Source organism: Eurosta solidaginis, chromosome 3 (genome assembly GCF_040869045.1).
Source record: "Eurosta solidaginis isolate ZX-2024a chromosome 3, ASM4086904v1, whole genome shotgun sequence".
In the NCBI taxonomy this organism is placed as follows: domain Eukaryota; kingdom Metazoa; phylum Arthropoda; class Insecta; order Diptera; family Tephritidae; genus Eurosta; species Eurosta solidaginis.
The window spans coordinates 146,136,338-146,154,098 of NC_090321.1; the positions used below are offsets into that span (position 1 = coordinate 146,136,338).

The 17,761-nt window shown below is 40.2% G+C and overlaps 1 protein-coding gene across 7 annotated transcripts in view; it reads right to left on the bottom strand.

Moving 5' to 3' along the window:
• The window catches only part of vlc (vulcan), a 303,152-nt gene that overhangs the window by 254,352 nt on the left and 31,039 nt on the right, over nt 1–17,761 (bottom strand). For 6 of the 7 annotated variants that reach the window (XM_067773205.1, XM_067773208.1, XM_067773204.1 and 3 more), the window contains one exon: nt 3,901–3,986. The exons of the other annotated variant lie outside the window; for it this stretch is intronic. In XM_067773205.1, coding sequence (XP_067629306.1) covers nt 3,901–3,970 — 70 coding nt within the window. In that variant the 5' untranslated portion in view covers nt 3,971–3,986. The remainder of the gene's footprint in view (nt 1–3,900; nt 3,987–17,761) is intronic. 7 annotated transcript variants of the gene reach the window in all.

Consider the following 17,761-nt stretch of genomic DNA (forward strand, 5'->3'; position numbering starts at 1 on the left):
CACATATTGCTTTTATCAATGAATAAGCTTCGAACCTCGTTTTTAACTCTGGCCAAGTTGACATATTTTCTAATCACTCCACGACTTTTGCAATATTGTTTTCAAATTGCATTACCCCATCATGCTTCTCGGACCACCGCGTTTCACAAAGCCCACTTAATGACATATTTGAATACTTTTTAAAAATTCGTGTCTTTTCGGTGAAGCATTCAAAAAATTATAATTTTTTTCATGGCAGTGATACAAACCCTTGTTTGACTGATATGCGACGTTTTTGATAGCGAGTTGTTGAGGACGTCGTTGAAACAAGGGCAACGTTTAGCATAAGGGCAGTATTTAACAATTTCTTGTACAGCACCTTTAATTTCGGACATCATTACTGCGCATCTATCAGTACCGATTCCAACACAATTTGATAAAGCTATCTGTGCTATTGCTACTCCAGATAATCTTTTCTCTTGGTTACTGTCATCGTCTTGATTGAAGAATGATGATTCATACGCATCAACAAACGTTAAAAAACTTTCGCGGATTGTACCTTCATATATATAGCGCAAGGAAAGATTAAGTTGCTCAACATGGGCAGCATCTGTTGTTTCGTCAAACATTATGGCATAAAATGTGCATTTCTTTACCCTCTCTATAATAACGCTTTGAATTTCTTCCATGCAGCATTCAATCAACTTTTCCTCCAGTCTGGTTCTTTGTACGAAAGCGAGAACAAAAGTGATAAAAAAATAGATTTGTTTGCGCCACTAAAATATAAACTTAAACCAAGACCGATTAACAAAATTATAGATTTTTCTCCAAGATATCACATTGCAATGCATATTCAGGCGGCTTTTTGGCAGAAATGTCAGCCGATATGAAAACTATGAAATAAAAGATTTATTTTTATGTGCGTATATCTTTTTTCATAGTAGGGCAATAGGATCACTTAACACACGTTCTCAGATTTTTTAGCACAAAGAAATAATTATCACAGCATTTTAAGACGGAGCCAGATATTACTAAATTGACAAATAAACGATTGATTAAGCGGGTCTGAACCGTGATAAAAAATAAATAAAAACAAATATATACTTGGCGAGATTTATCTCAGAAAATATTTAGGCTGCGCTTCTCTTCGAGTTTGCATCTTGCCCCTTTTTAGTTTTTCCTACAAATATTCGGGACGGGGCTTTAATTTTGTATGCCTACTCCGAACGGCACCTGGAAGGCAGATGAATTTTCACTCAGGTTTTTAATGGCAGAAACCTTTCGGAGAATTTGCCAAACCACTGTCGAGGGGCTACCCCGCTTAGAAATGCTTTTTTGTAATTGAAAAAACTTTTTTCTTAAATTTTGATGTTGCTTTTGCGCGGGTCTTGAAACCAGCACCCTCGGTGTGGTAGGCGGAGTACGCTACCACTACACCACCACGCCGCGAGTCTTGAACCAGCAAAATCAATAGGTTAAATAATTATAAGATGAAAATAACAAGTATTCACTTTGTTTTGGGAAAACCCTAATTTTTTATTGATCTTGATGAGAAAGTTTATGTTTCATGGAAATTTTACGCTTATTGTGAACTCTAAACAACCTGTTGGAAAGGATATCTTATTATTCCGTTTTTTTTGGGTGGTGTATTTACAGCTCTTATACAGGTTTTGAAATATAAATGTGTCAATTGGACTAATTCACGACTATTTTTATTAGTTATCTTAGCTGAAAAATATGTAATTTTAGCGAAATAAGTATTGGCAGGTGGTTGGATGCCAATGTTACCATCGGCTGTCAGTTGACGCAGTTTACGGGTCCTGCGCTCACGATTGACATGTCTGGCGAACTGTGACAGCTTCCTACCATACGAGTGGGGCGTCTACGTTTATTGTGCAGAACGTCGTTTCTTCTATTTTATCCGCCAACATCTCACCCCTGCTGTCCGCCTGCATGTTTGAATGCCATAGATCGCGATGGGCATTGAAAGCGCCTAAGATAATGCGATTATCGCCAGTGAGTAAGGCGCTGATATTAGGGCGGTATCCACTGGGGCAACAGGTGGCAGGAGGGATGTAGATGTTGATGATTTCTAGGTTTACATCGCCTAACCGGACAGATAAACCGTGATGTTCTAAGACACTGTCCCTGCGGCCGATGTCGGGATCACTTCTGCCAACAAGTACTTTTCAAGTTCTCTCTCGACGAACAAAAGACTCGCTCTAAAAGTCACTCATCGTACCTGTCCTGATGTATGGCTCGGAATCATGGAAGGTGTCGAGAGAAGATGAGATGGCTCTTGGAGTATTCTAGAGAAAAGTTCTCCGGAAGATTTATAGACCTATCCTTGATGTTGACGGCGAGTATCGAAGGAGGTATAATGATAAGCTATATGAGCTTTTCGCAGATATGACGATAGTGCAGCACATAAAAACAGAAAGCTTCGCTAGCTAGGTCATGTTATGCGGATGAACGAATACGCTCCGGTAGTTTATAAACAGAGGAAAGAGAAGACCTTTACTGAGTTGGGAGAGACAGATGGAGGAAGCTTTGACCTCGCTTGGTGCTCGCAATTGGCGACTGTTATCGCAGAACAGGGTTAGCTGACCTCACTGACTCAACGTACTTCATTTTTATATAAAATTTCAAGAAGTGCTGTATGTTGAATTTTGGTGGGATTTAAAGATCGCGTCCGGACACATTTTTTGCTTACATTTTACTTCTTCTATACTCATTCCGTACGAAAAAAATCCAAAAACTGTGAGTAAAATGTGAACTAACATGTCTTAAGACACGAACAATGAATTCGCGTCATTTCATCTAATCGTCACTTGTAAACAATAAGCTTTTCATACGTATGCAATGAAAACTTCAACCGAAAGATATTAGGTAGTAATACTATTTAGTTTTCAACTCGACCCACATAAACCTTTGAGATAAAAAATGTAGTAGGAGGTAAGAGTGGAGCAAAATACTCCGATTGGAATAAAGTCTGAACACTGCGTCAGCAAAGAAACATGTTGTCAAAAGCGTGACGTCACGCTGAGAAAATTTATTTCCAAGCCAACAATCCTTTTTTGCTCTCTCATTTTTTAATGCGGGATCTGTTTATTGGTTCATGAGTGTATAAAGATAGCACCGCAGTTGACAAGGCCCGAAAAAGGAGAGATAAAATTTGTGCTTTTGGAACATTTTCACAGTTTTTTCGTTTTCCTGGTTCATACATGTATATGTGACCTGGAATCATGAAACGACCCTATTGTGCGAAAACAAGTTTTCGAGAAAAACGCGTTTAAAGTTTTTTGTTTAGCTTGACTCTGTGTAGCGGCTGGCCGTTGTGAACGAATTTTGTAATTAAAATTTAATTAACTTCCCGATAAGCTACAAGCCTGAAACTTGGAATATAATGTGGTTCAGAACACGATGACAATGCAATAATAATAATAAAAAACTCAGATAGATGGCGCATGGAAATATTTCAAAAAATCGTATTGGTGGTCCGATTTGGCTTTAAAAGAAATTTGTGAAAAAACTAAGATAGAAAACGGTTTGTTACATTTCAAAGAACGTTAAATTTCCTGTAAGAATCACTCAAAATGTGAAGAACGGTATTTTCACACAATAGGGCCGTTTCTTGAGTCCAGGTCACATATGTATATCTTCAGAAGAGTTAAGGAAGGAAAGAAATTGAGAACCGGTTTATAACCAAAACAGTTATAGGCTCACCAAATCTGGGAAATCCCGGTTTTAACCGTAGCTCTCAAGGTTTTGGGCATCCCCAAGAAAATTTTCTACATAGTCATTCTTACATAGATCAACCAGAATAATAACATGACTTCTATGACTATTTTAACAGCAAAACCTTCCGACACGAATAAGAAAAAAATGATATGGGCTTTCGAAAATAAATGTTTATTATACCTGAAACATCTGTGGAATCTGCCTCTACATCAAGTGAGCAACTTCCAATTGAGTCCATACTTCGGTCCATGTCAATAATTTTAGTCCTGTTAAAGAAAAAAGTATGAAAACAAGGATAATACGTGTTGCTTCTTAATGTCATAAAAAAATGTATTTAGTGGCAGATAAAAAACACATATTTTAAATAAGAAAAATATTTCATAATAAATTTTCCTTCAATTGAGCAAATTTTTATATATTTATCTACCGGACACGGCCCTCATAGATATGGAGCAACATAAAATAAAAGTTAAGAAAATAAAATATAGCAACACTTTTTTAATTACATAAAAACAAAAAATCATTTAAATTATTCGCAACGAATTGGGTGTATATAAACAATTAAATATTAATAGCAGCAACGAAACACATTATTTGAAAAGAAATCAGTCAACAATATCAGCTTTTAAACATTCTTTTCATGAGGGCAAACACCAGAGAGGTGGTGAAAAAAAGGAATATCGCATTGGACTTTAGGTTTGAAAATGTTCCCATTGGTAAGGCGGTAGACCAACCTTTTTAGAAATATTTACAGCTTAAAATGTAGGTAACCCTGGTTAAATTGATTTTAAACAGGTACAGGGTTTTATAACCATATACAAATAGTGTCATATCCAAACTGTTTTATCAGCTAAATTTCAACCGATATCGGCTTGAGTTACACCTGTAAGAAGTGTACGAATAGACAAACGAATCAGTGCATTCTTCAAATTAACTGGAGTTTAGGTTTTCCTCCTTCCTTCCTGCGTTCCCGATACCGGGCCACCACGGGAAGTATTGATGGCCTTACCACAGTAAGGGGCGCTGCTGTGGCTGACGGTTCTTTCCCCGTATATAATACTGCACCGCTGAGCCCGCCTTGTCGGGCAGGTGGTCGTACGACCAAGATGAACGACGCATTACCAAATTGTAATAAGGAGGATGATAAGAGGACTGAGTCGCAAGCCAAGGATGACGAATACGCATTAAGCGATGCGTCGGACTCGGGGAGCGAGAGTAGTGCTCATTCAATGAACTCCGTGTTGGAAAAGCACACAAATGAAAACGGAGTAGAAGAGTGAAGAAGGGTACGGAGCGAAGGAAGTAAAAGAGCTCTCTCGCAGTACCGTGCAGCACTAAGAATTGTCTAACACCTGGAAGCAGTGGTCGACCCAACAGAAGTGGAGATCGAGCGCTTGTAATGGGCTCATGAGGCGGTAGAACTAGGTCGAAGGCAGTTCAAAAGGTGTGCTGCTATAAACCCCAGGTTCTGCAACCGGTACGAGGAGGAAGAAGCTGCGAATAGCAGAATGAAGAGGCAACGTTCGGCGGAAGGCGACAAGCCTGCTTGCAAGAGGCAGAAAGGACCCAGTCCCTGAGCCGCGAGGCAGGGCAGTCGCATAGACAAGACAAGTAGGCCCAAAGCTGTAAGACAGATGGGCCCCAATGGCAACTACCTCGAAAGCTGCGAGTCAGAGGGAAGTTCCAACTACGGAAGTAGGAGATAAGCCAAAGGGAGATAACGCTAAGACTCCGGCTTTCTCGGAGGTGCTAAAGAGAGTTAAAGCTAAGACTCCGGCTTTCTCGGAGGTGCCAAAGGGAGTTAACACTAAGGCTGCGGCTTTTCCCGAGAAGATGAGTGATGTGGCAAAGCATTCACTGACTGTGGCGCTGGTTGATCGTAGCAGTCCTTTCGGACAGATGACTACTGAAAGGTGGAGATCTACAGAAAGGGAACTTATTAGCTTAATGCTTATGATGCGGGAACAACCAAGTAAGCCCCTTCCAACCTTTGATTCGGGGGGATGGTACAATGGTGTGAAGATGATAGCGTGCGACAACATCGCGACCTTGCGGTGGCTGGAGGAAGTGGTTCCAAACATCCAAAGGCAAGGCACGAACGCGTGGTTTGAGGTGGTGGATAAAGCGCAAATCCCCACGGTACCAAAAGTAAAGGTATGGATACCATGCGTGATGAAGTCGGAGGATACACTGCGACTTCTGCAGAATCAGTATCCGAACATACCGACACAGGATTGGAAGGTACTTACTGTATCTTGGCCTACGGAGGAAGGTCAGTTCTACATCTTCCAAATAAGCAAGCAGGCGTAGGATATATTGTACACGCAGCTTGGAAAAATGTCCTTTGGTACAGGCAAAATTTATATGCGACTCAGGAAAAGAAGTCCCGAGGAAAAAAATCCTAACACGCTGGGAGTGGGCGAAGTTGTTGTTGTTGTTGTAGCGATTAGGTTACTCCCCGAAGGCTTTGGGGAGTGTTATCGATGTGATGGTCCTTTGTCGGATACAGATCCGATACGCTCCGGTAACACAGCACCATTAAGGTGCTGGCCCGACCATCTCGGGAACGATTTATATGGCCACATTAAACCTTCAGGCCATCCCTCCCTCCCCACCCCCAAGTTCCATGAGGAGCTTGGGGTCGCCAGAGCCTCGTCTGTTAGTGAAACGGGATTCGAAGCTCGAAGGTGAGGTTGACAATTGGGTTGGAGAAGCTATATATTGCGCTACACAACCCCTTGAATCCCGAGTGGGCGAAGTCAAAAAGGACCTCAAAAGACTAAGAGAAAAAAGACAGGTGGAGGTAGCCGACGTCACCACGAAGGTGTTAGAAGAGGACCAACAGCCAGATGGTGCTGTGAGTCGCACAGAGGAACACCCGGCACAACAGTTACAAGAGGCTGAAGGGGGCTTCGAACACTCTAAACCAAAAGGGAAGGGGAGGACGATGACGTCACGACGAAGGTGCTGGAGGGGGACAAACAGCCCAAAGGTGCTGCGAGTCCTACAGAAAAACTTCCAACACAATAAAGTGGTCGAGCGAACTCCTCCTAACCCTTGAGGAGAGTTCGTTTGACGTGGCGCTGATCCAGGAGCCGTGGCTCTCATCGGGAGGAAAGGCTTCTGGGCTCAGCGCGCGCGGGTTTGGCGTTTACTATGCGCAAACGGAAGGACGGGTGCGAGCTGTAATAATGGTAAGGAAACAGCTGCATTCATATATGCTGCCTCATTACACTACTGAGGACCTCGTAGTGGTGGCCGTTGAGCAAAGGAATAAGCAGCCACTTATCCTGGCAACCTGCTACATGGCCCATGCTGCGGAGGTTCCACCGATGGAGTGCAAGAGGCTAGTACAGGACGAAGGGCGCAAAGGGCGGTTGGTCATAGGTGCGGATGCAAATGCGCACCACAATGCGTGGGGAGGAGCAGATACGAACGAGAGAGGCGAATCTCTATTTTTTTACATCCTGCAAACCAATTTGCAGATAGCCAACAGGGGAGATATCCCTACACACATTGGTCCAACATCCAGCAATGTTTTGAATATTACACTGAGCTCCGAACGTGATATATCAAGGTATGATTGGATGGTTCTTGATAGACCATCCTTCTCCGACCATGCGTATATCAGCTTCAGCATCCCCCTAAAGAGGGTAGAGAAGGGAGGAACCTTTAGAAACCCTAGCTCAACAAACTGGACTAAATTCCAGAAACAGGTAGAAACGAAACTGGGACAACCCAAAGAGGTTGCCAATGCGGAAGAACTGGAGGAGTCTAATGAATTCCTAACAAGGACGCTTATGACTAAGTACAACAAAGCTTGCCCTCCAAGAGGATTCAGAGGAAAAGCAAAGCCGTCATGGTGGAGCAATGAGCTGAGTCTTCTAAGAAGACAGGTAAAAGAAATGTTTAAGCTAGCAAAGACCGCGGAAAGCGAAGTGTGTCGGGACGAGTACAGGGAACTACTGAGGATCTACAAGCGTGAAATTTCCAGGGCGAAGAGAATCTCATGGAAAAGTTTCTGTACGGACATAGAGTGCTCCAGCGAAACAGCACGGTTGAGAAAAGTCCTATCAAAGGGAAATATAGTCCAGGGACTAATAAAGAAATAGAACGGGGAATGGTTACGTAATCATGAGGAATCCCTTGAGGTGCTTCTCCTTACACATTTCCCATCGGGAGATGGTTTAGAAGAGCCAGCAGACAGCACTCACACTTATGTCACGGAGCGGGTAGTGCCAGGCTTGGTGACCGATGCCGAGATCGAATGGGCAGTGAAGACGTTTTCTAAGTTTAAATCGCCGGGCCCAGCTGGTATATTCCCGGCCATGCTACAAGTTTCAAGTAGGGCGGTCGTGGAATTGCTTAAAATAATATTCGATGGGTGCATAAGACTGAATCATGTACCGCACTCTTGGAGAACTGCTCGTGTAGCTTTCCTACCAAAGGCGGGAAAGATCGGACACGTGTATGCCAAAGATTATAGACCCATTAGCTTAACATCATTTCTGCTCAAAACCTTTTAGAAGCTGATAGATGTGTACATAAAGTCCAACGTGGATGAAAACCTGCTCTCCACAACACAGCATGCGTACACAAAAGGCAAGTCGGTAGACATCGCATTGCATAGGGTGGTAATAAGCGTAGAGAAAGCCCTGGAATATAAGGAATATGCTCTAGGAGTCTTCTTAGACATTGCCGGGGCTTTCAATAATGTCTCTAAATGGGCGATTATGGATGGTCTTAATTACATTAAAGTACATCCAACCTTAACCAGATGGATCGGCTGCATGATAAATTGCAGAAAGATTACATCACAATGGGGATTGTACGAGGCCACGAAATCATTGGACAGGGGAACGCCGCAGGGAGGGGTGCTATCACCTCTGCTGTGGACGCTGGTCAGCAACCAACTGCTCAGGCGATTTGATGAGGGACCCGTAAAACTTACGGCTTACGCGGATGACGTTGCAATTGTCATAAGTGGAAAATGCCTTCCAACGATTAGTTCTTTGATGGATCGGGCGCTTCGGGATATTCATACCTGGGCATCTAATGTCGGGCTGAAAGTAAATGCGGAGAAGACGGATATGGTCTTGCTTACAAAGAGGTACAAGGTCCCAAATTGAACCGGGCCTAAGTTAGGAGCGGTGACCTTACAGGAGAAACCTTGCACAAAATATCTAGGAATCATCCTAGACAGTAAGCTGTCATGGAAGCTCAACGTGGAGGAGAGGGTCAAGAAGGCCTCAACGGCACTCTATGCATGTAAAAGAATGCTGGGGTGTACGTGGGGCCTATCGCCCTCTCTTTCTCATTGGGTTTTTACAGCGATTGTAAGCTCTATTCTATACTATGGAGTTCTTGTTTGGTGGAAAGCCACACAACAAACAACATACCTCAAAAAATTAGAGGGGGTATGCAGACTATCGATGCTTTGCATTACGGGAGCCCTGAAAACAACCCCGACGGCTGCACTGTATGCCATTCTGCACATTCCACCTGTAGACCTGGTAGCAAAGAACAAAGCGTTAACGACCGCAACCAGGCTCGATGCTTCGGGGCAGCTTGAGCGCCGACCATATGGCCATAGTAGTATAGCGTCATCAGTCACAAGACGAACAGACTACATGATTCCCTACCTGCACTTTGAGGGCGATCTTAAGGCCAGAATAGAGGTGGACGGTTGGCACAAGGGTGCTCAAATGGCGGACGAGGCGATACATGTGTACACAGATGGTTCCAAAGTAGTGGAAGGAGTAGAGTCTGCGGTATACTGTACTGATCCGGAAATAAACAGATCCTACAGGCTGCCGGATTACTGTAGCGTTTTCCAAGCGAAAATAGTAGCCGTAACCAAAGCAGTAGAAACCCTGGAAGAAAATAGCCCAAGCTGCAATCGTGTTAACTTTTATATTGACAGTCAAGCAGCAATTAAGGCAATAATCTCGCATACCACAGCATATAAATGCCTGTTGGAGTGTAAGCAGTCCCTGGAGAGAACCGGGACAGGGAGAAGCATACATCTATATTGGGTCCCAGGGCATATGGGAAGAGATGAGAATGAAAAAGAGGATGAATTAGCTAAAAAGGTCGCATTCCTTGAAGCTTGCTCCGTAAACGTCCCAATTAGATTGGGCGAAATTAAGCGAAGGCGAGAGGTGCACATGATTGACCAAGCAGGAAATGCGTTGGTTCAAGCGCGGGGCTGTAAAGTGTCGCAGATTATGTGCAGGTCTTACAACCTTAGACTAACAAAGTTGCTTCTATCATTAAAAAGAGAGGACTGTAGACTCATGATGGGTATTCTGAATGGACACTGACTTCTGGCATCACATGCCTTTAAATTAGGATTGGTCAGTGATAGCAGATGTAGGAAGTGCGGGCTGGAGGAGGAAACGATCGAGCACGTCCTGTGCTCTTGCCCTGCGCTTGCCAGGCTAAGACTCCAGCTATTAGCAGTGATACAGCTGTCAGATCTAGAAGCAGCAAGTGGCTTTAATCCTAGGAAGCTTCTAGTATTTGCCAAGAGGACGGAGTTATTTTATAACATAGGTCCTGGTTTTTGATAAGGTTTTTCAGTTTAGTCGTTAAAACAAACTTCTGGTAACACTACGGACTTATTTAGTCTATGTGAGGTCCTCATGGACCGGCCAGTTCAACCTAACCTAACCTAAGGTTTTCTTTAAGAGCATATTTTCAGAGTGAAGCGTAAGTAATAATGCAATTTGTCTTATTAATAATAAAATTATGTTATTAATAGAAGGTCCTGTATTTTCTATTAAGTTAATAATAAATGACCAGCAATTAAATTAGCACTAATCGTACTGCTAAATTTTGTGGTGGAATAATAGCTTCGGTACGTACTATAAAGCGTATTAAAATTCTTCCTTGAAGAACTAAATGTGCAATGTTGAGTATGTTTTATTCAAAATAATTACGCAAATTGGTTCCTGTCTTAGAAACTGTTTTAGTTATCCGGGTTTAACAGATTTGAATCATAAAACATTTAAAACTTGGGGCAGCTACGAAAATATTACAGGTTAAACACTAAAACGTAATACCTACATTTTTTGTCTTGGATTCGAAGCTCGAAAAACTGACGGAACTATATCGGAACTTCAAAACACAAAAACAATTTCTACCATGAGAAAGCGAGACCACTGTTCCCCCAAAATTAGTGAGTTTGACATGTTTTTGTTAATGTTTTAAATTTTATTATACTGAGCTGAGCAGAGCTCACCGTAACGGCATAAACTTATCGAGACACAGCCCTTTTCTAAATAATCCCTCGGAATTTTGTTCTCGCGGAAAAATTCCTCCAATTCTTTTCTCCTAGGGAGAACAATGATTAGGGAATAGGAATTTCGAATTTTCGAAGTCAGCTGTTTTGTCAATTGAAATTTCGTCACGCATTTCTCATTTTGTTTAGAAAATTGAAAAGTTGTATTGCATTTCATGTGGTATTAACTGAAATGAGTAATGAATTGGTGCCATAGCACCATCAACAGAGGAGCATAATAAGAAGAAGACGGCGGGATAACACAAATCCGCCGGAGTTGCCTGCTTCCATTCAGCAAAGCAATTTTCTGACGGCCAAGTCGAGTTGAATTTGTCTTTCATCATATACCAAAATCTATTTAAGCCTTCTTAAAATATCCTTGCGGAATTTCTGGATGGCTGCATCAAATATACCAAGAACTCTTCCGTTGCTTATGATATACTTTTCAACTTAAAATAAAGAATATTGTGGTAGAAGTACATATTTTAGCACAAATTTGTACAAATAAGTGTTCTTTCTTAAAAGAACCAATTTCCTTTAACTATTTTGATGCATTCGCTTTAATTTAACAAGTGGAAAAACTCCTAAGAAATCGCAGAGAAATCTCCCTATCACTCACATTCATAATACCTACTTTTCTCCCATAACCGGTTTCCGTTTTTTCGAACATTGTTCAGAATATGAGGAAAGGGAGAAGTGAAAAAACTTACAAGGAATATTTGTTTAGAATTGGGCTGATAGAATTCTATATATTAAAATAATCTGGGCGAAAAAGAAATTAATTTAGCCATGTCCGTCCGTCCGTCCGACTGTCCGTTAACACTATAAACTGAGTAAATCTTGAGGTACCTTAATGAAATTTGGTATGTAAGCTCCTGGGCACTCATCTCAGATCGCTAGTTAAAATGAACGAAATCGGACTATAACCACGCCCACTTTTTCGATATCGAAAATTTCGAAAAACCGAAAAAGTGTGATAATTCATTACCAAAGGCGGATAAAGGGATGAAACTTGGTAGGTGGGTTGACCTTATGACGCAGAATAGAAAATTGGTAAAATTTTGGACAATGAACGTGGCACCGCCCACTTTTAAAAGAAGGTAATTTAAAAGTCTTGCAAGCTGTAATTTGGCAGTCGTTAAAGATATCATGATAAAATTTGGCAATAACGTTACTCCTATTACTATATGTGTTCTTAATAAAAATTAGCAAAATCGGATAACGAAAAAAAAAATTGTAAAGTCAAATTTTAACAAAAAATTTAATATCCTTATAGAACATAAAAATTATGTCAACATTCATCCCCCAGCGGGTTAGGGGGTCAGAGTATACCCGCGGTAGGTATGCCGGTCGTAAGAGGCGCCTAAAATACCAGATTCAAGTGGCTGTGTAGCGCAACCCTTCAGGTTGCCAGCGCAATATACAGCTTCTCCAAACCCAATTGTCAACCTCACCTATCCGTGGCGAATCCTGTTTCACTAACAGACGAGGCTCTGGCGACCCCAAGCTCCTCATGGAACTTGGGGGTGGGGAGGGAGGGATGGCCTGAAGGTTTAATGTGGCCATATAAATCGTTCCCGACATGGTCGGGCTAGCGCCTTAATGGTGCTGTGTTACCGGAGCGTACCGGATCTGTATCCGGTAGAGGAGACATCACATCGATAACACTCCCCAAAGCCTTCGGGGAGCAACCTTATCTCTACAATAACAACAACAACAACAACAACATGTCAACATTCAACTCCAGTTATGATATGGTGCAACAAAATACAAAAATAAAAGAAAATTTCAAAATGGGCGTGGCTCCGCCCTTTTTCATTTAATTTTTCTAGAATACTTTTAATACAATAAGTCGAACAAAAATTTATCATCCTTTGGTAAGGGAATAGCTTATGACGATAACTGTTTTCAGTGAAAATGGGCTAAATCGGTTGAAGCCACGCCCAGTTTTTATACACAGTCGACCGTCTGTCCTTCCGCTCGACCGTTAACACGATAAGTTTAGCAAAAATCGATATATCTTTACTAAACTTAGTTCACTCACTCAACTCATTTTATCTTGGTATTAAAAATGGGCGAAATCCGACTATGACCACGCCCACTTTTTCGAAATCGAAAATTTCGAAAAATGAAAAAAATGCCATAATTCTATACCAAATACGAAAAAAGGGATGAAACATGGTGATTGGATTGGTTTATTGAGGCAAAATATAACTTTAGAAAAAACTATGTAAAATGGGTGTGACACCTACCATATTAAGTAGGAGAAAATGAAAAAGTTCTGCACGTCGTAATCAAAAGCCCTTGGAATCAAGGCAGGACTACTGTTCGTGGTATTACATATATAAATAAATTAGCGCTACCCGAGAGATGATGTTCTCATTAATACCTTTAATTTGAAACCCATATCGTACAAACACATTATAGTCACCCCTGGTCCACCTTTATGGCGATATCTCGAAAAGGCGTCCACCTATAGAACTAAGGCCCACTCCCTTTTAAAATACTCTTTAATACCTTTCATTTGATACCCATGTCATACAAAGACATTCCAGGGTTACCCTAGGTTCATTTTCCTACATGGTGATTGTCCCTTATTTGACAAAGTATGAAGGAAATTGTTCCAAAAAACGTCACATTTGGTCGATATTTCCCAAACGTATGTGATATGGAATATAGGACTCATAATTAAGAGCGCTTCGAAAATATCTCAGGGGTGATTTAAAAAAAAAAAATGATTTAAAAAAATATTCAAATAAAACTAACTGATAGCTGAAGAAAGATAGCAAAGGCAAGTTGCTCCACTTTTTATTATTACCATTTGTATGTATCCATGAAAGAGAAAATTTTGTCTACAAAGCTCTCAGGTGAGTATGTAATGTTCGGTTACACCCGAACTTAGCCTTCCTTACTTGTTTTTACATTAACATTTTTAACAATAAAAACAATGCAAATAACACGGGAAAATTATTTCGGTCTCTAATGGTTCACAATTTTCACAAGAAGTTGATTTTAGTTACGTTTTTATGCACCAAATTTTCAAACTATAAACAAAATTTTCATTTAAGAAAAAACGGCCGAATGTCAAAAAACCTATCGAAATACAAACTGGCTCGTTTGTTTTTATTTTATTTCTTTTTTTTCTTACAGCTTATACTAATCCTAGCTTATACCTTTATATAGTAATTAATATATAATCTAATTTAAGTTATTTATATGAATCTATTGACTGCCCAAATGGAGTGAGAGATGGGTAGCAGACGAATGACACCAACGCACGGATTGTACCAGTTGTATCTGACGCTGTTAACGTATTTAAAGTGCGAAGGCAACATCAGGCGTTACAGTATGAGCTTCGACTACTTTTTGCATAAGTGGGAAAGCTTCTAGTGCCAGCGTAGAGTACTCGGCATGTATGCAATGCTATTAGTATAATTTTAGTCCTTTATAGTACAAATTACATTTGTCTGCTTTTCTTCTATAGGACATTATATGCCTAAAATTGTACGCACCAGTTGCTTATATTTACACCCTTAGAGCGCGATTTTAAACACTAAGGGCCTAATTTTTTGTAGCGAAGAAGTCGCAAGAAGCCATCGAACAATTGAATTTGTGGCACATAGTGGTGACCCCTTCAACCACGGAGTCTTTAACAGAATGATTTTTTGAAAAATGGTCTGCATAGACATTTTACCTTGAAAACTTTTTATTGCATTTTAGAAACAAACATTCAAACAAATTGGAAATCAGTTGCCTATGAGCATATAAATGCAAATGATAACTTATCCTTAATTTGTAGAACTGCTTTGCACACACTTTACACACAAACATTTCCAATATATTTAAAAAGCTTATTCACTTATTTATATTTACATATATTTTATAGCTTATTCACCTATTTATAATTATATTTTAAAGCTTATTCACTTTTTTTCCACTGCGTAAAACTACGTTCTTTTCAGGTGTAAATCAAAATATTACACATTTTTTATAGTAATATCATCCATTTTTTTTATTTTCAACACGAATACGTACAAAAAATGGGCATTTTTACACCAAAAAATTATTTCAACAGGAATTTACCCCCATTTTAATCTTAATTTCATACAAAAGTTTTAGAGTGTATAAGCTGGTAAAGTAAAACATTTATTCTTCTTGTATTTACGAGATGAACATTTCTTACATATTTTATGTTACTTTTCAAATAATCGGGCAAATTGTCTTCTAGTATGTTTCTAATAAACTTCATCGTATGATAAAACAGTATCTGTTTAATTCTTAGCCAATTTAGAGCGGCTAGCATATCTCTAAAAGGTGTGTCATAGCTTTTCCTAAGAATAAATCGCATAGATCGGTTCTGTTGCTTTTGCAGTTTGTAAATTTGGCTATCTCTCATAATGAAGAATAATGTTGGACAATATATGAAGTGAGGTTCGATTATCGATCTGTAAACCATTACCTTGTACGGTCTACTTAAATAATTGAAGGTTCTTTGCACGAAATATATCTTTTTGGCTATTTTCCAAACCGTGTAATCGATGTGCTCACTAAAGTTGAGTTTATCATCGATTTTGATTCCTAAATACTTGAAAGTAATGACTAAAGTGGTAATTCATTGTTTTGAAAATTCCTCCTTGGTATAACCATCAATTTTATTTTGCTTATATTCAGTTTCAATCTATTCGAGCATAACCAATCATATTCTCTGTTTAAGTCTTCTTGTAATTTTATATATATTTCAGTGATATTATCTCCAAGCATCAACAATGTATTTTCAGCAAAGAGTTTAATATCACAGTACTTTAGACAATTGGTTATATCATTAATATAAATATTAAACAGTATAGGTGCCAGGACAGACCCTTGCGGAAGTGCAACAGCCACCTCTCTTTTTTCTGACAGGGATGATCCAATTAGTTCTTTGACTTCTCTTCATAATAAAGTCTTGAAACCATTTTAGTTCCCTTTCAGTAACACCTATGCTATAAAGTTGTTTCAGCATTAAATGTTGAACGATAGTCTCAAACGCACGTTTTAAGTCTAGGAAAACAGCTATTATATGTTTATTTCTGCTCATTGGGCAGATGTCGCAAAGATATATATTCTGTGCTGGCAAACAATGCAAAAGGTGGGGGCTGATGCTCGACAATGCTACCGATTCTACTACGGAGATTGCAGTTATGAATAGGAGCGGCCGTAGGCGATGGTGGTACCAGTATGGATGGTGGAGCAGTACTTGTTGCGGCTTGCTGAGCAGCAGGGCTGCTGGAAGGTAGTGGAGGGGCGCTAGGGCGCATGCTGCGGGACGCCCTTGGGCGTGAACAGCAAGGAGACACAACAGATTTATAAATGTTACGAGGACGTCGGATTTTGGGGTATAGCCCAGAAAAACCTGTCCGATGCAACAATCCCTTGCACGCGACACACTGCTAAGAGTGTGACCGTCCTAAGAAGATAATTTTCCGGCATACGCAGCAAAACTATTTCTCACGACCGGGGTCAGGTGTAGGGCCCGCATTGGGTTCGATGCCTTCCCGGAGCAGGAGTATAGTGCAGTCCCGTAGCAAGGATCTGCTGGGAGGGACGCAACAAATTAAATGGGGTTACACTGAAATGACAGCCCTTGGTCGGAAGAATCCCGAATCGCTCCGGTACATAGAACCGGCTGCCATGCGAAGCGATATAGCTTCTCCAACCCAATTGTCAACCTCACCTTCCCGTGGCGAATCCTGTTTCATTATCATCTAGGGGGTGGGAGGGCTGTATGGCCTAGATTGTTTCACGTGGTCATACCAAATCGTTGCTAAGATTGTCGGGCTAGTACCTTTATGGTGCTTGTTGCCTGAACGTATCGGATCCGCATCCGGAAAGGACCATCGATAAAAGGACTTCGCGGAGTGTCCTTATCGCTACAACAACAACCATAATTTTATAACATATCAAACTTGATACATACGAACATTTGATTTTGAATATTTCGATTTTGTCCGAAGTAAGGTCGATATACCGGGAAAACTTTCATTAGTTTGATCTAAATTAGTGGTCACAAAAATTGAAACTTTGGCTGTGTTAGTAAGTATAAAATCGTTATGCTGGTAGTGGTTTAGTAGTTGATAAAAAAAACATGTTTGCTAACACTCAAAAAATAATACGCAAATATGCCATACAAATACCATTTTATTGCTTGGGTCTAACAAAAAATTTAAACAAAATATATTGCTCATATTTAACCAAAGAGTATATATTTGTTAAGAGGCGTCACTCGATACTTTTGTTGTTGCCAAAGCAACCCTGTCATGTCGAATGTGATTCTCAAGGAAGTTTTGTTTAGTTTTCTTTAACTGCATCCTATATATTTATGCGGTGAAGTGACTTTGCATAATTACAATTTTTGGAAAGAGAATTAATTAATTAATTTAATACAATCAATAAAATAAACACAAATACCCCACGAAAATGTATAGAAGGCGTTTTTATAAATACATCTGTCAAAAAAAAACCAACGATTACCTTGAGAAAACATCGAGTAATTTGCTTTTGTAACAACAAAAGTATCGAGTGACGCCTCTTAACAAATATATACTCTTTGATTTAACCATTAAAACATTATGCGCTTGGGCGTTTGTTTGCAAAATATCTTTTTCGAAACATGTAAATAAACAGTAGTCCCCGGATGTTGCTACTCCGCTTGTTCAGCACATACTAAACGAAAGAGAATAATAAGGTGTGTGAAGTGAGCGCCAATAATTATTTCACTAG